The 19,360-nt window shown below is 46.5% G+C and overlaps 3 protein-coding genes across 4 annotated transcripts; 2 read left to right on the top strand and 1 right to left on the bottom strand.

Moving 5' to 3' along the window:
- Window positions 1-1,257: 1,257 nt before the first annotated feature.
- Window positions 1,258-5,038, bottom strand: trc (Serine/threonine-protein kinase tricornered). The gene is made up of 5 exons (XM_017141602.3): window positions 4,308-5,038; window positions 3,225-3,434; window positions 3,062-3,168; window positions 2,517-3,001; window positions 1,258-2,455 (listed from the first exon to the last, which is right to left on the bottom strand). The coding sequence occupies exons 1-5, from the start codon at window positions 4,788-4,790 to the stop codon at window positions 2,361-2,363; spliced, it is 1,380 nt and encodes a 459-aa protein (XP_016997091.1). The 5' UTR covers window positions 4,791-5,038; the 3' UTR covers window positions 1,258-2,360.
- Window positions 5,039-5,323: 285 nt separating this feature from the next.
- Window positions 5,324-7,800, top strand: LOC108057451 (uncharacterized). The gene is made up of 3 exons (XM_017141711.3): window positions 5,324-5,968; window positions 6,753-7,444; window positions 7,507-7,800. The coding sequence occupies exons 1-3, from the start codon at window positions 5,479-5,481 to the stop codon at window positions 7,609-7,611; spliced, it is 1,287 nt and encodes a 428-aa protein (XP_016997200.2). The 5' UTR covers window positions 5,324-5,478; the 3' UTR covers window positions 7,612-7,800.
- Window positions 7,801-8,880: 1,080 nt separating this feature from the next.
- Window positions 8,881-19,335, top strand: kto (mediator complex subunit kohtalo). Of its 2 annotated transcripts, XM_017141635.2 has the most exons (8): window positions 8,881-9,578; window positions 9,631-12,298; window positions 14,025-15,738; window positions 16,268-16,636; window positions 16,691-17,005; window positions 17,071-17,367; window positions 17,546-17,855; window positions 17,916-19,335. In XM_017141635.2, exons 1-8 carry the CDS (start codon window positions 8,966-8,968, stop codon window positions 19,250-19,252), a joined length of 7,623 nt encoding a protein of 2,540 aa, XP_016997124.2. In that variant the 5' UTR covers window positions 8,881-8,965; the 3' UTR covers window positions 19,253-19,335. The 2 variants fall into 2 exon arrangements, with proteins under 2 accessions (XP_016997124.2, XP_016997125.2); XM_017141636.3 differs by lacking the exons at window positions 8,881-9,578; window positions 9,631-12,298; window positions 14,025-15,738; ... (1 more) ...; window positions 16,691-17,005; window positions 17,071-17,367 and adding an exon at window positions 17,374-17,478.
- The last annotated feature ends 25 nt before the right edge of the window (window positions 19,336-19,360 follow it).

Below are 19,360 nucleotides of genomic sequence, written 5' to 3'. Positions count from 1 at the left end.
TGTCCGTCTGTCCGTCTGTCCGTCTGTCCGTCTGTCCGTCTGTCCGTCTGTCTGTCTGTCCGTCTGTCCGTCTGTATGAACGCTGAGATCTCAGAAACTACAAAAGCTAGAAGGTTGAGATTTCCCACACATATTCTTTGGCTTCCTACGCAGCGCAAGTTTATTTTAGCCGAGCGCCACGCCCCCTCTAACGCCCACAATCGCCCACTAACGATTTTAAAATGGGTCCTGCGCCCACATCTTTAACGATTTCCGAGAAGTATAAATGCAATTTTGTTGTGTATATTTATACCTATCGAAATGTAGAAGACATTTTTCAAATCGGACCATTCATTAAAAAGTTATACGCAATCAAAAATTATATATCTATCTCCCTCGCACTCCCTTTAGCTGAGTTACGATTATTAGTCGGGACACCAACCCGACACAGCATTCGCACTCCCTTTAGCTGAGTGACGGGTATTAGATAGTCGGGACAACAACCCGACTATAGCGTTCTCTCTTGTATTTTATTTAGAGAGCATCATCTCAGTATAGGATATTTTGTATTAGAGCCCTGCATGAATCAACATTATGCTTAAATATTTCTAAACATTTAAATCCCTTATGTCCACTGTATATATGTTTCGAAACATCTGGGAATGATTCAAAACATTGGGGAGGCGTTGCTTTTAAGAAATTTCTTAAGCTATCCCATTTTATGTTTTCTGTTAAAAAATGTTCTATAGGAGCTTTTCCTTTTTAGTCACGTTTGGAGACCGAATAGTAAGTATCACACTGTTGTAGATGTTTCGAATCATTCGAATCTTACTGTAAAAATGTTTCGAACCATAAAATGTCTCGAAAACTTTTGATTCATGCAGGGCTCTATTTTGTATGAAGAGTTTGGGGGTTAATGTCTATCAAGTTATTAGAGATCCGAACTGCCTAGTATTTTGGGAATCATTGGGGCTGTTAAAAATATATTAAAACATCGATTTTTTTTGTATATAACTGAATAAATAAATTTTAAAGTCAATGATATGGGGTGACAACTTTGTTTTCCAACGATAAAAATCCTACATTTTTTCAATAAAAAAAATAGCATCGATACGAAAGTTTTAAAAATATTTTACAACCCTAGAATAAACCGTAAGTCCTTTAAATCATAATCGTTGTACTGAAAAGGACCTGGGAAATGGGGACATAACACACGCTGTAAGTACTAAGGTCATTTTTTTTACTCCAAATGAAACGAAGCTTTGTACTTGTATGTAATTGTTAGTTATTATGCACATGTTTCATTTATTATTGCATTTCATGTTGCTGTGTAGCATTATTATCGAATTATCAGTATGCTTACTATTATTGTATTCTATTACCAAAAATAATTTCTTAAAACTTGTTTATTCGTTTAATTTATTTATAGGTATATTATCAATTATTTTAAGTTCGCATTCTGCAACTGCTCGGGGTAGAGTGTTTGCTATGTAATTAAATTTATACTTGCCAGCTGTAACTCGGTAACTTGTTCAGTAATTCACTTTTTTTTTGCTCAAACTACAATTACGTGGAACTTAAAACTCCAGCGGGAAGAGCTACAGTAGAATGCTTTAAATATATATTCGTATCCGTGGGAGGGGGTGGGGGATGTGTACATAGAACGAAACCGATATTTAAACATACTGCTGTTTATTTTGCTGTCTAGATTTGCGTTTGTTGCTATTGGCATTAGTAACTAATTTGTGTGATAGATTTTCGATCCGTTTTGCAATTGCGTTTTGAGTGTTTTTAGGTTTTACTAAGTATTAAGACTTTGTTTCATAATAAATTGATACAAAACATATACGTATAATTAACGTGCCTAAAAGTTATAACATTTCTCAATTGGCTAAATAATAAATTTATGGGTATTTTGCTGCTGCCCAATGAAGTAAACAATACATATATATATAAATAATTGCCAAATGGGTCCTTAATGGGGTTCTGGTTTACAAACACAACGTTTAAACGGTTAAGATAGGGGTTGAACAAAGCCAATGGAAGGACATGGGAGGATTAGTATAGCGTTTAACCTAACCCGAGGCGCGGGTGACGCTTTAAGCAAAACTTTTTTACATACAATACATCGTTTGTTCGCGTTATCATATTCTTCTTTTTGTTTGGAATCACAAATGTTAGCTAGTATTTAAATACACATGTGGGTAAGACATTCAAAAAGGAAAATGGGGGGGCTTTCGTTTAGCGTGGAGAATGCTCTTGGTGGTGATGGTGTTAGAGAGACGACGGCTGTGGTGGTGATAAAATGGGTGGCAAAGTGCGGCAACCTTCAAGCTGCTTCTGCTTCTGCTCTGATTCCTGCTCCAAATCCTATTCGGGACTCACTCCAAGTTTCGCACCTCGAATCGCTTGTACGTGTAGTTGATAAAGACCCAGTCCTTGGCAATCTCACCGCCCTGCGGTATGGGTGCCGATGCTGCAATGGGAAATTATAAACATTTTGTTTCCCCTTTCAGTTAGTGGTATAGTATGCTTACGTATCTCCAGCGACACATCGGGAAACTCGTCAAAATTGGACGTATCGTCAATTGAGCGCACCTCAACGGGTATGGCCGCGGGACGTTCTCGTATGTGCTCCCAGTCGACTCCCCGGAAGAACGGCACTGACTTCAGATCCTCGAGTCCTCGCTGGGAGCCCAGCCGGCGATCGGCCTCGCAGCAAAAGTTGATAATCGTCTCCTTGGCCTCCTCCGAGATGGGAATCTCGGGCGGAAATATCAGAGTCTCGCGCCAGTTCATCACCTTGCGATAGGTGTCCTGGGGATTGTCCGAGCAGAACGGGGGATAGCCCATCAGCATTTCGTACATGATGACGCCCAGGGACCACCAGTCGCAGGCGGGTCCGTAGCCGGTCTGCAGGAATACTTCGGGTGCAATGTAGTCCGGCGTTCCCACCGTGCTGTAGGCGAGGGCGCGTCGGTTTCTCTTCCACGACTCGGCACGTCGCTTTGAGTCCATCGGACTGCGGAAATAGATCGCAATTTAATTAACAATCCCAGGATGAGAATGGCTTTCTTCTTACCTGGCACATGTGCCAATAAAATCGGATGGTTTCGCCTGCGACAAATCCCGATAAAAGTCTGTCCGATGCGACTTCTTCAAGCCAGTGCAAAGTCCAAAGTCAGAGAGCTAAATGGTAATAATAATAATAATAATATAATTATAATAATATTAATCCCGCTCACCTTGAGATGCCCTCGCGCATCCAGAAGTAAGTTATCCGGCTTGATGTCCCTGTGTATGAAACCCAGTTTGTGAATCGAGTCGATCGCCAATGCCGTCTCGCTGATATAGAACTGTGTGCCCTCCTCGGATAGCGTGTCCTTCTTCATCAACAGCGTCATCATATCACCGCCAGGCAAGAACTCCATTATCAAATATAAGTTGACTTGATCCTGTAAAGTCAAGAAAGATATTATTAAGGTACATTTTTAGTATCTTGAAATCAATATTAGACGAAATTCTCTTTAGGGATGTCAGAAATATATCCCCTAAAAATCTTTTTATACCACTTACATCATTGTAAAAAAATTTAAAAAAATTTTTTAACTTAAATTATTTTTTAAATTTTTTTTTTGTTATGTTATTTGACTTATAACTACAATTGAACTTCGAATTTTTGAGATTTGACACATTTAGTTTATATTGCCAATAAAAAGAAAACTATTTTTAAAAATTTGTTGAAAAGCGTTTGTCTTATTGAAGTTAAACTGTCAACCAGAACATCCCATGAAAAACATATTAGCAAGATAGATATACGAAGTTTGTATTACGCTGACTAAGAAAACTTTTTGCGGATACGAAGATATCTCCTTAAAAACTTAAGCACAATTGTTGATTGCCCTATAATGCATAGAAAATGAAATGATAAAAATGCAAATAGCTCATTTCGTTTAGAGTTTGTTATAACGTATTTATAATGTAATCCTGACGAGTCCCTTTTACATTCGTAACTTTTGTTATCTAACCATTTTACATGTGTGTAACCATTCACTGTAGGCAGGTACGCCTGTGGCAAGAACTTTCACCGAGAAGAAGTGGAGGAAAGAGAACCGAGAAAAACAACAACAAAGCGACAGCGAGAGAGAGCGAGAGAAAGAGAGACGTGACCATATGATTGGCAAGGCGCTTTTGGCATTTGCACTTGTATTGGTTTATTGATTTTTTTGTCCGTGTTTTAACACAATTCTTTTGTTATGCGCGCTGCCCGCCCCCTTTCGTTGTTTTTGTTGTTGCAGCTGACGTTCGTCACTCAATCACTCACTCACCTGGAAACTGTAGTACATCTTGACCACCCACTGGTGATCGGCCTCGACGAGGACATCCCGCTCGGCGCGCACATGGGCCACCTGCTCCTTCTCGAGCATGTCCGCCTTGCGCAGCACCTTCATGGCGTACACATGTCCGGTGTCCTTCTTCTGGACCAAGCGCACCTCACCGAAGGCGCCGCGTCCGATGACTTTCAGGGCCTCGAAATCCTCGACGCCCAGGCGCAGCCGCTTCAGCCGAAGATACTCCGTCTCCTTTTGGGCATGCTGCAGCCGCTTCTCCTGGCGCTGCGCCTCCGAGAGGCTCTCGTCCTTCAGCTGCGCCTCCAGCTTGGCGAGGCGCTGCTTCCGCTCGCCATACTGCGTCACCAGGTTGCTGTAGTAGTTCTCTAACGTCACCTTGGCCTTGGTGGCCTTGTCCAGTGTGTGGTCGCTGAATCTGATCGAGGCACCGTCCGCGTCCTGCGTTCTGCTGCTCATCATCTAAGCTGTGGTCTTCTGCTTTCGGTTCGGTTCGGTCGTCTCTGCGTGTGTCGTGTGGTGTTTTGTGTGCTCCCTGCCCGTGGTACTCGAATGCGGTGTGTGTGCGGGTGTGTGGTGAGGAGTTATGCACTTGCCAAGGCACACACACTGCTTTTTTCGCCCGTTTCTTGCCTTTTTCCTCGGTAATTTGTTGAAATTCCTCCCTCTGCTGCTTCTTCTTCGAGTGCCATTCGCATTTTGCAGCCCCAACAAAGCGAAGTAGGCTGCGCTTCGCGGCGGGCCAATCGATAGGTAATCGATAGCTTTTAGAACAGGCAGCTTTTTTCCCGTCAGTTCTGGGGTTTTTAATTTGTTTGTTCTACTAAATTATTAATAGAAAATAAGGAAGTTTGCTTTAATAAAAATCTTTTATTATTTAATAATTTTTAAAAATCCACCCTTTTTTCTTTAAATAATAGCTCTTTCTGTACTAATGGTGGAATAAGTTTTCAGCTTTTCCCGCTAAAAGTTGATTTTCTCGCCAAAAGCTGCCAGCACTGGTCAGCCCACCAATTAGTAAATAAATAGAACTAAACTAACCGACTTGGCGGTGATATTTCCATGTTGGGCGTAAATCAATCAACGGGCTGTATTAATTTAGTCACTCGGTGCCTGTGACAGATCCGGACAATGATCAAAGTCAGCTAGTATGGCGCGAATCACGAGTATCCTGGACTTGGATCCCAGTTCTATATTGCACATTCTAAAGCTTCTGAGTTTGGAGGACCAGTTGCACCTGGCGCGTTGTTGTCGTCTCTTCAGGGACGCCTTCCTCCACCTGCACCGCCACCATTTCCAGGCGGTCATCGACAAGGACACCAGTCTGCGGTCTCTCGAGGATTGGCACACCTTTCTGTGGCTCTGCGGCGGTCGCATCCGCACTTTGGAGTCCCATTTCGACGACGATCATCCGCTGCAATTGCTGCCGCTGATCAGCAGGCACTGCTACCGACTGGAGGGCATCTCCATATTCAACGCCACGGTGGCCCGGGCGCAACCGTTTCTGCTCCGGATGAGTTCGCTGCGGAAGGTGCATGTGCGGAACTACAAGAGCACCAGCAAGGATCTGGTCAGGGCCATAAGGATTCACCTGCCAAGGGTCACTAGTCTCAGCCTGGAGAGCTTCGATCGCAGGGAGTGTAAGCAGTGTTATTAATATGGGCAATTCTCTGCTGTCGCACGCGACTTTCGAACGCTTTGTAGGTAAAAAAACCATCTTTCTGGACTTCTTTTCTTTTTTTCACTAGGCTCAAATTAAAGGTCTTGATTAGCGCTAAAATATGTGCTAGCACATTTTCGTTTTTAAGATATATAAAAAAAACCAAGAATTCCTGCTTAACTTTCGATTGTAACGAAACGTGAAGGAATATTATAATGCAGTTAATTTCATAGTGCTCCTTGTTCTTTCTTCTTTAAAATGTATTTGATTTGGTTACAAAATATTGAGTGCTTATTTTTTTATTATTATTATTATTATTATTATTATTATTGTCTAATGCTAACTTATAGTTAAAAACTATGAACTAACAGTGGTTTTATTTTAGAGCTATAGCAGCAAGAGGCCTTAAGCTCGTGCTTATTTTTTTATTGGCATCAAAGTCACTGTTTTTTCCGTCCTTTTTTTTAGGTGGTTTTTCTGTAACCTTAAAGTCAAAAAAACCTTTTAAGAGACACTTTAAAAATGACTTTTTTTGTCCATACAACAGGTATTATCCTGGAAAATTATCCAAGGATACTTAAATTACTTAGCTTAGTTAAGGATCCATCTAACTAGAATCAAATATCAGTGCAAAATCATATAGAAATATGTTTTTTTTTTTTATCAAGTTTCACGCTTTTTGGCTTGGTTGACATCCTTAGAGAATTGCCCATATCCTATTTAAACCCGAGATTTCCATTTAAAACCCTTTCGAACCCTTTCAGTACAAGAAGTGCGGCACTTCAGCGAGATGCTGGAACTGGGTCTGTACGACGAGGTCACCGCCTCGGAATTAGCCACCATTGTGAAACCCATGCGACAACTTCGCTGTCTCCAGATGCGCAACGCCAGGCGCTCACTGACCACCAGCAATCTGCGGATGCTGGCCACCAACTGCCGCCAGCTGGAGAAGCTGACGTTCAACGACTGCGAGGCCAATCTGTTGGTCCTGCCGCAGTTTGCGAACCTCAAGTACCTGCAAATATACTGCCCGGAGGATATGAAGACGGGGCTTTTTGGGGCCCTGGCCACAAGTCAGTGCTCCACGCAGCTGGAGTATCTCATTCTGCACCGCAAGCGTTGGATTGACGAGGAGCAGGCGCAGTACATCAGTTTTTTGAAGGCGCTGCGCTGGCTGGTCTGCAAACCGCGAGACGATCTCTGTGTTCGCCACCTTGCCGAGTTGCGACACCTGGAGTGCCTTTCGCTGCAGGCCGCTCGGGAAATCGGGGAAACGCAGCTCTCCCTGCTGGTGGCCAACAACGAGCGGCTGCGGTATCTGAACATCTGCTATTGCCTGGACATCACGGACGCCTTCGTTCTGAATACTCTGGGCAGTCTGTCCAGACGGGCGGTTCAGCAACCTCTGGAGCTATTTGCTGCGGCCACCGACATCAGGCATGACATCATGGAGCGGGTGAGTAATCCTCCCTTGGATATGCAGAGGTCCTTTGTTTTAATGTGACATTTCGTTTCTAGCTGCCCCACGATTTTCCACTGAAAATGCTCTGCCTGAACTTTGAGTGCAGCGATGGAATGTCTAGTGGCGAACATTCTTATGCCGACGAGCCTGAATTTCTTTGAGGCCTTGTTCGACCCACAACGAATGTTTCTTTAATCATTACCAAAAATCCAAACTAAATTATACATCTTTATAATACAGCTTTATTCGTGATCGTACCACTTTGAGTGGTATTCTTTTGTTATTGCACAACCAATGTATTCAACTTTTTCACTGCATAATTAAAAACAATTTTATCCAGATTACTAAAATAGCGCTGACTAAACTTATTTTGTTGTAGAACTATTTTGTATGAATCAATTTTTAAGAGGTTTTAATTTAGTAGTTACCATGTAACTACAATGTATTCAACTTTTTCACTGCATAATAAAAAACAGTTTTATCCAGATTACTAAAATAATGGTGACTAAACTTAGTTTATTGTAGAAAACTTTTTTAAAACTTTTTTATCAATTTTTAAGGGGTTTTAATTTAGTAGTTACCATTTTTAGTGGTATTCTTTTGTTATTGCACAACCAATGTATTCAACTTTTATTTATCCTGATTACTAAAATAATGCAAGCAAAACTTAGTTTATTGTCGCTTGTGGGGAAATTGGGTTTTGGCATTAACAACACTTTGAATTAAATTTATTGGTTTATTGTATCCTAGCGTTATAGGTTTTAAAAAATTAAGAATAAATACGCTAGTCATTATAGGGGGATTCCCTAAACTGTTGAATTGCTGAATTGTTGAAAATTCAACAAAAAATTTCAGCAATTAAGGGAACGACCCAAAACGGTTCCTGTTGAATTTTCAAACAGCTGTTATTTGTTGAAAAATTTCACGGAACTTAAAGCATGTAAAATTTGATTTATTATTGCTAGTTACTATCTAAAAGTGTTAGCAAGGTAAAAAGAACCACAAATATGCTTTCTAAGTTGATTTTAAAATAAATAATGCGTACTGGTGATACTAAAATGTTACAGAGTTGCCACGACTTTTAAAAAAAGGTGACAACTCTGGCTTTTCAGCAATTCAACAAAATTTTCAACAGCCCCGAGGCTGATGAATTGCTGAAATTTCTGAAAGTTGACTTTGTATGGAACAGCTGATTAACAGCTGACCAAAATTCAACAATTCAGCAATTCAACAGTTTAGGGAATCCCCCTTATGTGTTGATAATTTAAAGCTGACGAATTTTTTGTATTAATACATTTTTAAGAGATTGTAATTTTTTATTCGCCCCACTTATTTAACTTCGATTGGCGCAGTCACCTCATTCGCGGTCGGTTATCGAACTATCGATGACTCATCGCATTTCGCTTGCTTTTTCCTCCCATCACTAATATTTATGTTGTTTGTTGGCGAGCAGAAGAGAAAACGAAAATTCGCTGAGAAAATCCGTGTGGAAAACGCAAACAGAGGGCCGCCAAGATGCTGTCCATGCTGCAGGAGAAGCGTCCGCTGAAGCGCACCCGCCTGGGACCGCCGGACATCTATCCGCAGGACGCGAAGCAGCGCGAGGACGAGCTGACGCCCACGAATGTGAAGCACGGCTTCACGACGACGCCGCCGCTGTCCGATGAATTTGGGACGGCCCACAACTCGAACGTGAACGCCAGCAAGGTGAGCGCCTTCTTCACGGGCGTCCTGGCCAAGAAGGAGGAGCTGATGACGCTGCCGGATACGGGGAGGAAGAAGCAGCAGATCAACTGCAAGGACAACTTCTGGCCCGTTTCGCCGCGTCGCAAGTGCACCGTGGACGCCTGGTTCAAGGATCTCGCGGGGAATAAACCCCTGCTCAGTTTGGCCAAACGGGCGCCGTCGTTCAACAAGAAGGAGGAGATCTTCATCACGCTGTGCGAGAACCAGGTGAACATGCAGCGCGCCACCTGGTTCATCAAGCTGAGCGCCGCCTACACTCTGAGTTTCACGGAGTCGAAGAACAAGAAGCGCAGCATCTACGATCCGGCAGCCGAGTGGACGGGCAACATGATCAAGTTCATGAAGGAGCTGCTGCCCAAGCTGCAGGAGTACTATCAGCAGAGTAAGTACGCCCTTTAGAGCTACCTATTTGATACATCTCCTTTGGGTTACAGGTCATGACAAATCCTCTTCGAATGGCAGCTCGGCGGGCAGTCTGACTGCCTCGGGAAATGGTTCCTCTGGGAGCAATGGCACCACTGGCAGCAACTCCATCAATTCAGTGACCGGTGGAAGTGCTCCAGCAAACGTAATTCCCGTTCCCAGCATGGCCAGTCCTTTGCCGCCGATCCACAGCCCGGCAAACGGGCAACAAGGAGCTCCCGGCCAGGCCGTAGGTTCTAATAGTGTCCTGCCAGCCACAGGAAGCCTGGGCGGAGTGGTCGGTGGCCCAGGATCTTCAGTGGTAAGCGGAGCAGCCGGCGCAGGAGCTGCAGTGCCTCCGGGCTCCACCATTTCCGGGATTGGCAGCCAGTTCGAGGACAGCCGCAATGCACTGAAGTACTGGAAGTACTGCCATCAGCTGAGCAAGTACATGTACGAGGAGTCGCTGTTGGATCGACAGGAGTTCCTCAACTGGATCCTCGACCTGCTGGACAAGATGCGCACCCAGGCGAGCTTCGATGAGCCGCTAAAGAAACTGGTTCTCAGCTTTGCCCTGCAGTACATGCACGACTTTGTTCAGTCCGAGCGTCTTTGCCGCAAGATGGCCTACATAGTGGCCAAGAAACTGGCCCAGCTGCTCAACACGGTGGTGGAGCAGCAGGCCATCAAAGATCTGGACGACCAGAAGATGCAACAGGATCCCTATGAGATGGCGCTGCAGGAGCAGATGAGTTGTCCCCATCACCGGGACATTGTGCTGTATTTAAGCACAATTCTGCAGATCATCACCATCGAATGCCCCACGGCGCTGGTCTGGAGCGGAATAGCGGCCCATCGAGCGCCATCCTCGCTACTGGGCAGCCCTTTGGACCATCTGCCGCTGGCGCCCTCGGTGCTGCCAATGCCCACGCGCTGTCCGCGAACCAACCAGGAGATCAGGCGTCAATTGCGCTCCGCCGAATCGGATATTGTGCTGCGAACACAGCATGCCGAGCAGCGCTGGTTCGCCGCCAAGTGGCTGAGTGCCGGCAAGAATCTGTACACCAGTGTGCTGGCCACGCTGGACCACCTGGACACGCACTGCTTCGATCGCATGGAGCACAATAACAGCATGGACACTTTGTACGCACATATATTTCCCAGCCAAAGTGGCAGTCGCCGGCGGGAGGAGGATCACCTGGAACCGCGTCCGGCCTACGAACCCAAGCAGGACAAGGACACTGTGCGCATCCTTTGCGAGTGGGCGGTGTCCGGGCAGCGGTGGGGTGAACACCGGGCCATGGTGGTGGCCATTCTGCTGGACAAGCGGCAGATCGACGTGACCAGCACGGATCAACAGTCGAGTGACAAGGATGACAAGGACTCTTTGGCATCGGGAGCTGGTCTAATCGATGGCCTGCCCGTTTTCCAGCACGTGCTGATGCACTTCCTCGACCACGATGCTCCCGTTTTGGATGAACACGTGAGCAGCAGCCAGCAGCGCACCGAGTTCACCAATCTGGTCCAGCTTTTCAGCGCCCTGATTCGCCACGATGTCTTTTCGCACAACGCCTACATGCACACGTTGATTTCCCGGGGAGATCTTTTGCTCGAGTCCGTGCTGGTCATCAAATCGGGAACGACGGCCACGAAAACATCGCCGCCTCCGCCGGCTCCTCCGCCGACGACAACGCATGGATTTGATGACGACGGATTCGGCGGTGGCCTGGACTTTAAGCACAACGACTTTGACGATTCGAATGTGGACGATGATCTGGACAAGCTGGTGCAGAACATTAAGGAGAAGGGTCAGCAGCACGAGGCGCCTGATAGTCCCAAGATTGGCCCGCCAGGCGATGGGGAAACCTCTGGCTCGGGAGGCAGTATATCCCGGCACTACGTGTATACGAAGCACTTTCCCATTCCGCAGGATGATCCCAGCATGAGCAGCTACAGCAGCGAAAGCAATCAGCGGTATATTCTGCTGTTTGGAGTGGGAAAAGAGCGGGATGAGAAAAAGCATGCGGTCAAAAAGATGTCCAAGGAGATTGGCAAGCTCTTTACTAAGAAATTTAGCATCGATGTCGCAGCTGCGGGTCATGTGAAGAAGCATTCGCGGAATGAGTTCAACTTTGAAGCCACCACCTCGAAGTGCCAGCAGATGGCCTACTTTGACCAGCATGTGGTCACCGCTCAGTGTGCAGCGAATGTTTTGGAGCAGCTAAATGGATTCGCCCTGGGCAACAACAACTACCTGCCGGTGCAGGAGCACGTGGCCTTCCTGTTTGACCTCATGGAGCTCGCTCTAAACATCTACAGTTTGCTGGAGCTGTGCGATAGTCTGCTAAAGGAGCTGCCCGAGGTGGAGCATCAGTTGCAGCTGAAGAAGTCGAATCTAGTGCGAAGCTACACCACCTCGTTGGCTCTTTATATAGTTAGCATTCTGCGGCGCTATCACAGTTGCCTGCTTCTTTCGCCCGAGCAAACGCTGTCCGTTTTCGAGGGCGTCTGTCGCACCATTCGGCACGTGGCCAATCCCAGCGAGTGCTCCTCGGCGGAGCGCTGCATCATCGCCTACCTGAGCGACCTGCACGAGTCCTGCGTTTTGCTGCAGGGCAAGGAGCAGTCCACGGAGTACTACCAGCAGCTGCAGTGCATCAAGCGGTTCAAGGACATTTTCAACACCCCCGAGCAGCTGGGGTGAGTTTATATCGTAATTAGAGCCCAGCATGAATGGATTCAATGAATTATTTTGAATTTTTTGTTTTATATGAATTAACTAATTAGAATTTTGAGTTTAGTAGAATTGAATGAATTTGAATTTTGAGTTTAATAGAATTGAATGAATGCCATGAAGAAGAAAGGGCCATCATTTTGTGTTTAAATCTGCGTGAATTTGATTTACTAAGCAGTTAGCATTGATTTTTTCAAAATTTTTCATTTTTTGTTCTCAAAAAAAAAGCACAAAAAAATACCGTAAAATTCAACAAAAATTAAAAAAAATATTCATCATACATTCAATTCAAAATGAATTAGAAAAACATTCAATTTATTTCACATAGAATTGAATAAAACAAATCAGAAATTGTATGGCATACTATGATAAAACATAGAATTGAATGAATGGCATGAATTTTGAAGAAGAAAGGGCCATAGTTTTGTGATTAAATCTGCCTGCATTTTATTTACTAAGCTGTTAACATTGATTTGTTAAAAATTTTCAAAAGAAAACACAAAAAAATCTGGCAAATTCAAAAAATTCATAAATATTACTATTGGAAAAAGTTTTTTTTCTGAAAAACATTGCATTTATTTCACATAGAATTGAATTAAAGAAATCAAAAATATCATATAATACTATGATAAAACAAAAATTGAATGATTACGATTTGTAATTCTCCTGGCAAATTATAAAAATTCATATTAATTACACTATGCAGCATCAAAAATGAACCTCGATGAATGCTATATTTTTGGATTCGTTACGAATTCCCAAGTTAAACTGCGTTTTCCTAAAAGTTCGCCGACGCAAGGATTCTTAGCAAAAGGACCTCAAAGTTCGAAAAATGCAGTAATTGACCAACTTTGCGGAGCTTTCAGAGGCAAATGGATGCATGGCTTGGCTCGAAGTTAAAGTTTTTTAAAAGATACACCCTTTATCTTTCAAACCCCATACATAAAATAATTTTAGGATTTTTTTTAAGGCAGAAATAAATTCTAAAAAACATAGTCAAAAAACTGAAAAACATACAGCTGCGGTCAAAATAGTAGCAGTGTTGCCGCCTTGAGTTTTTAAAAGTTTGATGTTGTAATTTTTTCTTATCCAATTAGTCTAATAGTAAAATTATAATCAATACAATATTACCAGGAAAAGATCAATTACAACAACAAACTTTTAAATACACAGGGCGGCAACACTACTACCATTTTGACCGCAGCTGTATACTTTTATGTTTTTTGACTATGTTTTCTAGAATTTGTTTCTGCCTTAAAAAAAATCTTTAAAATTTTTTAAGTATAGGGTTTAAAAGATAAAGGGTGTATCTTTTTAAAAAACTTTAACATTGAATCAAACCATGCATCCATTTGCCTCTGAGAGCTCCGGAAAGTTGGCCAATTTCAGCATTTTTCGAACTTTGAGGTCCTTTTGCTAAGAATCCTTGCGTCGGGGAACTTTTTGGAAAACGCAGTTTAACTTGGGAATTCGTAACGAATCCAAAAATATAGCATCCATCGAGGTAAATTTAAAAAGCACTAAAAATGCTGCACAGTGTTATTAATCACTCATTCAATTCGAAATGAATTAGAAAAACATTTAATTTATTTCACATAGAATTGAATTAAATTCATATAATACTATGATAAAATACTATTCGTAATTCTCCTATATATATATAAACCAAACTAACTAAGATATCCTTTTTAGCCTTCCCCCACAGGGCTACAATCCGCAGTTGCTGCAGGAGCTCTTTATGGCTCCGCGACGCGGTGGCAAACTGGATCCTCACTGGCTGGGAACGCTGCACGAGTCGCCGGCCAACGTGTACAGCTTCGTATCGAACGCCTTGATTGCCGTTTGCCGGGAGACGGACAACGAGCGGCTGAACGACGTGGCTCTGGCTTGTGCCGAACTGACCGCCAGCTGTAATGTGCTGTCCGAGGAGTGGATCTACGCTTTGCAAAGCCTGTGCAGCGGCAGCAAGAGTCCACGGTATCCGCACCTCGGTGGACAGGTCGACATTGGGCAGGGCAAGACGCACAACGCTCTGGCGGTCTTCGTTTGTATCCTGGTGGCCAGGCACTGCTTCTCGCTGGCCGACTTTGTGAGCAAGTTCGCCCTGCCCACGCTGGCCCGTTCGGTGAGCGCCGGTGGAGCTGAACTAAGCGTGGATGCGGAGGCAGGTGCTCGGCTCACATGTCACCTCGTTTTGAAGCTTTTCAAGACCCTGGAGATCCCGCAGCCGGGAATGTATTCCGTAAGCACTTCGCCCAATCCTCTCCATGCCGTTGGCAACGATTTTAGCATCCGCTTGAGCTGCGATCGTCACTTGCTAGTTGGAGCCCACAAAACTATACCCATTGCCGCAGTGCTGGCCGTGCTGAAGGCGATTCTTATTGTCGTAGACAATGCGGCGCTGAAGACTCCTCTAGCTGCTGGCAGCGGTTCCTCCTCCGGCGGATTGGGCGGCGCCTTTGGCAGCGGCAAGCGCAGTGGCTTCAACACACCTGTACATCCGGGCAGCACGCCAAAGAGCAACGAGCCTCGGCCTGCGGATCTCAGCCAGATACTGGGCACCAGCGATCTCCAGTTGGGCAGCAGTTTGACCAGCGAACCGGAGGCATTGCAACAGCCGCCGGTCGGCGGAATGGAGCAGATCTCGCTGCTGGAGTTTGCCCAGGCGGTGCTGAAGCAGATCTGCGCCCAGGAGCACGTCCTCGAGAGATGCCTGAAGAACGCCGAGCAGCTGTGCGACATGATAATCGACGAAATGCTGACGGCCAAACAGGCACAGCGCGTGCTGCACATGATCTGCTATCCGGAGGCGGAGTTTAATATAATCTCTGAGTTGGACCAACGCTCGATGATTGTGCGCATTCTGGAGAATCTGGGACAGTGGACACTGCGCATTTCTTGGCTGGATTTGCAGCTTATGTACCGCCAATCGCTGAGCAACAACGCCGAGTTGAATGTGTGGCTTGACACGGTGGCTCGGGCGGCAATCGATGTCTTTCACATGGAGGAAGTGGTCTTGCCGGGCGCCTTGAAGGCCACGCACAAACCCAAACCTTCTACGTGGCTAGTGGCTCCACTGATCGCCAAACTGACGCCGGCGGTGCAGGGCAGGATTCTGCGAGTGGCCGGTCAGGTGCTCGAGAGCATGAACTACTTCTCCAAGGTGTCCAAGTCCGATTGCAATAGTTCGGGTAGCGGCGACGAGCGCGAGAAGAGCAACAGTTGTCACAGCAGCAATAGCTATGGATTGGGAGGCGTGGCCGCTCGAAACAAGAAGATGCCTCTGAATTACCAACCATTCCTGGGCCTCATTCTCACCTGTTTGAAGGGACAGGATGAGTACAAGGAGAACTTGCTGGTTTCCCTTTATGCACAGCTCTCGCAATGCCTGCAGTCCTTTGCCGAGGTGAGTGTTTAATAAAGTATATATAAAATATATATATTCTTGTATATAAGGTACTATGCGTTTTATAGCTTGGCTGATCAATGTAAAATTATATGAGTTACACTTAAAAAAAATGTATATAAGGTATATCTAGCCATGTCCGTCTGTCTGTATGAACGCTGAGATCTCGGAAACTACAAAAGCTAGAAGGTTGAGATTTTCCACACATATTCTTGGGCTTCCTATGCAGCGCAAGTTTATTTCAGCCGAGCGCCACGCCCACAATCGCCCACTAACAATTTTAAAATGTGTCTGGCGCCCACACCTTTAAAGATTTCCGAGAAGTGTAAATGCAATTTTGTTGTGTATATTTATACCTATCGAAATGCAGAAGACATTTTTCAAATCGGACCATTCATTTAAAAGTTATGCGCAATAAAAATTTTATATATCCATTTCCCTCGCACTCCCTTTAGCTGAGTGACGGGTATTAGATAGTCTCTTGTTTTTTGTAGAACTCACCCTTAGAGAGCCTTTTTTTACCTTTCAGCTGGACACAATCGGTGGCATTGATGAGCCGCAGGCCCGTGAGGAGATCCTCGATGCGCTGCAGTTGCGCTTCTCGCTGGTGGGCGGCATGTTTGAGGCCATCCAAAAGAACAGCACACCCACCACCGACTGGGCCATTCTGCTGGCCCAACTGGTTTGCCAGGGTGTCGTGGATCTCAGCTGCAACCGTGAGCTCTTCACCACCGTGGTGGATATGCTGGCCACGCTGGTGCATTCAACGCTGGTCTCGGATGACGAGCGGCACTACATGAACCTGATGAAGAAGCTGAAGAAGGAGATTGGAGAGAAAAATAACGCATCCATAAGGGTAATCCGGCAGCTTCTACCGCTCTACAAGCAGCCCACCGAAGTAAGTGGTTTTTAATATATAATCTGATTAGTTTGGAAACTAATTCTGTCTTAGGTGATTGCCTGTGAGCACGCCGGAATGGACACCAAGGGCAACAAGATCTGCGACATGGACAAGAAGCAGCTGCGCATTTCGGACAAGCAGCGCATTAGTGTTTGGGACATTCTGGAGGGTCACAAGAATCCGGCGCCCCTATCGTGGGTTTGGTTCGGGGCAGTGAAGCTGGAGCGGAAGCCGCTTACCTACGAGGAAGCCCATCGGAATCTGAAGTACCACACGCACAGTCTGGTGAAGCCGAGCAGCTACTACTATGAACCATTGCCGCTGCCGCCGGAGGATATTGAACCCGTGCCCGAGAAGATTTGCATTGTAAATCCTACTCATATTACAAATTTCCTGTTGGCATTTTCTAAAGACAAATTTCTTTATTGCAGAAGGATGAAATGAAGGCGGACACGCCCTCCTCGGTGGATCAGTCGCCCAGCGCTGTGGTGGGCGGCACAGGAAGGGGACGTGGCAAGGGAACGACCACGCGAAAACGCAAGCCCAAGAACCCAAAGACGCCGCCCGTCGTCAACACTCAGCAACAGCAGCCTCAGCTGGCGCCGCAGCCGCAACAGCCGCAGAATGTGCAGCAACAGCAGATGCAGCAGCAGCAACAGCAGCAGCAGCACATGCAACAGCAGCAAATGCAGCCCAATCCGATGGGTCAGATGCCAATGAATATGCCGGTAAGACAAGGAACTTTATTAAAACCAAAGTAACCAACGTTGAGAATATAAGAATGGCAGAAAAATTCAAAAGTTTTGTAAATAAAATTCAGATTTTCTCAGCCTTTTTAGGTGCTAAACCTTTCTACGCAATTTCTTCGTATATATCCTTAAACTAAAACCGAACTCTCTTCCACAGATGAATATGCAGCAGTTTGCACCCAATCCGAACAACATGATGCAGCAGAATGCCATGTTGCAGCAGCAGCAGCAGCAGATGCAGCAAATGGGCAACAATCCGCTGCAGCAGCAGCTGAATGTGGTGGGCGGTGGCAACGGGCAGCAGAATCCCCAGATGAACTTTATGCAGCAGGGACCGGGAGGCGGCGGAGGAGGCGGACCGCAAGGAATGCCGGGCCAGCAGCAGCAGTGGCACAATGCGCCGCAACAGCAGCAACCGCCGCAGGCGTACCACAACCAATATGCGCCGCACCAGCAGAATATGCAATGTAAGTCGAATTCTAGGGATTCGAATCCAGTTTGTAATCCTTTTCGACCTTTATTTTTAGCAAATCGCATTGAGAGGCCGCCGCTGAATTCCAACTCCAAGCAGGCTCTATCCCAGATGCTCCGTCAGCGGCAGCCTTTCCAGCAGCAGCAGCAGGCGCAACAGGGTCCCGGTGGCGGCTTCAATCCGATGCAGCAGCAGCCGCAGCCGTCGCAACAGCAGCCGGGTCCCCAGCAGCAGATGAATCCCCAGCAGATGCGACAGCAGCAGATGAACCCGCAGCAGAATCCCCAGACGGTGGCCGCCTTCAACGCACTGCAACAGCAGCAGCAGCAGAACGCCCAGCAGCAACAGATGAATCCCAACCAGCAGCAGCAGCAGCAGCAACAGCAGCAATTCATGCGCGGCGGCAACATGCGACCCGGCATGGCGCCCAACCAGATGAACCAAATGCAAATGGGCGGACAGGGCATGCCGCAGAATCCGATGATGCAGCAGCAGATGCCGCAGAATATGGTGGGCATGGTCAATCCGAATGCCAACCAAATGATGCAGAGCGGCGGAGCTCAGGGAGGCAATGGAGTGGGCGTTGGAGTGGGCGTTGGAGTGGGAGTAGGAGTTGGTGGCGCCGGCAACAATCCGAATATGGGCATGGGCGGCATGCCGCAGCAGGGAATGATGCAACAGCAACCGCAGCAGCAGCCGCAACAGCAGGTGCAGTTCCAGAACTTCCAGAATCAGTACCAGCAGCAGCAGCAACAGCAGCAGCAGCAGGGCATGCAGCAACAAGGCGGCGGAGCGGGCGTCGGCGTGGGCATGGCGCCCAATCAGCAGCAACAGCAGCAGGCCAACATGATGGGCAACTTTAATCCGCAGATGCAGCAGGCGAATCGCAACAATCCCGACTTCATGGCCGTCGCAGCCGCCGCGCAGCAGCAGCAACAGCAACGTGTTGGCCCCGGAGGAATGATGGCCGGCAACCGGAACCAGTACATGAACCAGGCGCCCAACGTAACCATGTCCAACATGATGGGTCCGGGACCCGGAGGAGTGGTCGGTCAGGTGCCTCCCTACGCCCGACAGCAGTCGGCGGGAGGCGGCAAGCCGGGCGTCTTGAACACGCAGCAACAATTCCAGCAGCAACAGCAGCAGCAACAACAGCAGCAGCAGCAGCTGAGGCACCAGCAAATGATGCAGATGCAGGGCATGGGCGGTGGCGCCGGCGGGGGAATGGGTTCGGGGCCGCAGCAGGCGGGCGGAGCCGTTGGCGGCGGCGGCGGGGGCGGAATGGTGCCGCAGCAGCAGAGCATGAACCAGCAGCAGACGCCGAACCTGGTCGCTCAGCTCCAGCGGCAGAACATGATGGGCCAGCAGCAGTACCAACCGCCACCGTACTAGATCGTAGACACTCTTTAGATGTAAGCCTAGTCCTAATCATTTATTTATCAGATGTATTTGCAATAAACGTACATTGAAAACGAGCTGGAGGTTATTGGACCCTGGTTT

The sequence above is a fragment of the Drosophila takahashii genome, chromosome 3L (genome assembly GCF_030179915.1).
Source record: "Drosophila takahashii strain IR98-3 E-12201 chromosome 3L, DtakHiC1v2, whole genome shotgun sequence".
Classification (NCBI taxonomy): domain Eukaryota; kingdom Metazoa; phylum Arthropoda; class Insecta; order Diptera; family Drosophilidae; genus Drosophila; species Drosophila takahashii.
This window is presented reverse-complemented; position numbering and strand designations above follow the sequence as displayed.

Bases quoted from the DNA above. Each gene is read 5' to 3' on its own strand.
- LOC108057451 (XM_017141711.3), top strand. From the start codon at position 5,479: ATGGCGCGAATCACGAGTATCCTGGACTTGGATCCCAGTTCTATATTG. The intron at 5,969-6,752 runs GTAAGCAGTGTT...GAACCCTTTCAG, and splicing joins GAGCTTCGATCGCAGGGAGT to TACAAGAAGTGCGGCACTTC. The intron at 7,445-7,506 runs GTGAGTAATCCT...TTTCGTTTCTAG, and splicing joins GGCATGACATCATGGAGCGG to CTGCCCCACGATTTTCCACT.
- trc (XM_017141602.3), bottom strand. From the start codon at position 4,790: ATGATGAGCAGCAGAACGCAGGACGCGGACGGTGCCTCGATCAGATTC. The intron at 3,169-3,224 runs GTGAGCGGGATT...ATTACCATTTAG, and splicing joins ATGCGCGAGGGCATCTCAAG to CTCTCTGACTTTGGACTTTG. The intron at 2,456-2,516 runs GTAAGCATACTA...TTCCCATTGCAG, and splicing joins CGATGTGTCGCTGGAGATAC to CATCGGCACCCATACCGCAG.
- kto (XM_017141635.2), top strand. From the start codon at position 8,966: ATGCTGTCCATGCTGCAGGAGAAGCGTCCGCTGAAGCGCACCCGCCTG. The intron at 15,739-16,267 runs GTGAGTGTTTAA...TTTACCTTTCAG, and splicing joins GCCTGCAGTCCTTTGCCGAG to CTGGACACAATCGGTGGCAT. The intron at 17,368-17,545 runs GTAAGACAAGGA...TCTCTTCCACAG, and splicing joins AGATGCCAATGAATATGCCG to ATGAATATGCAGCAGTTTGC.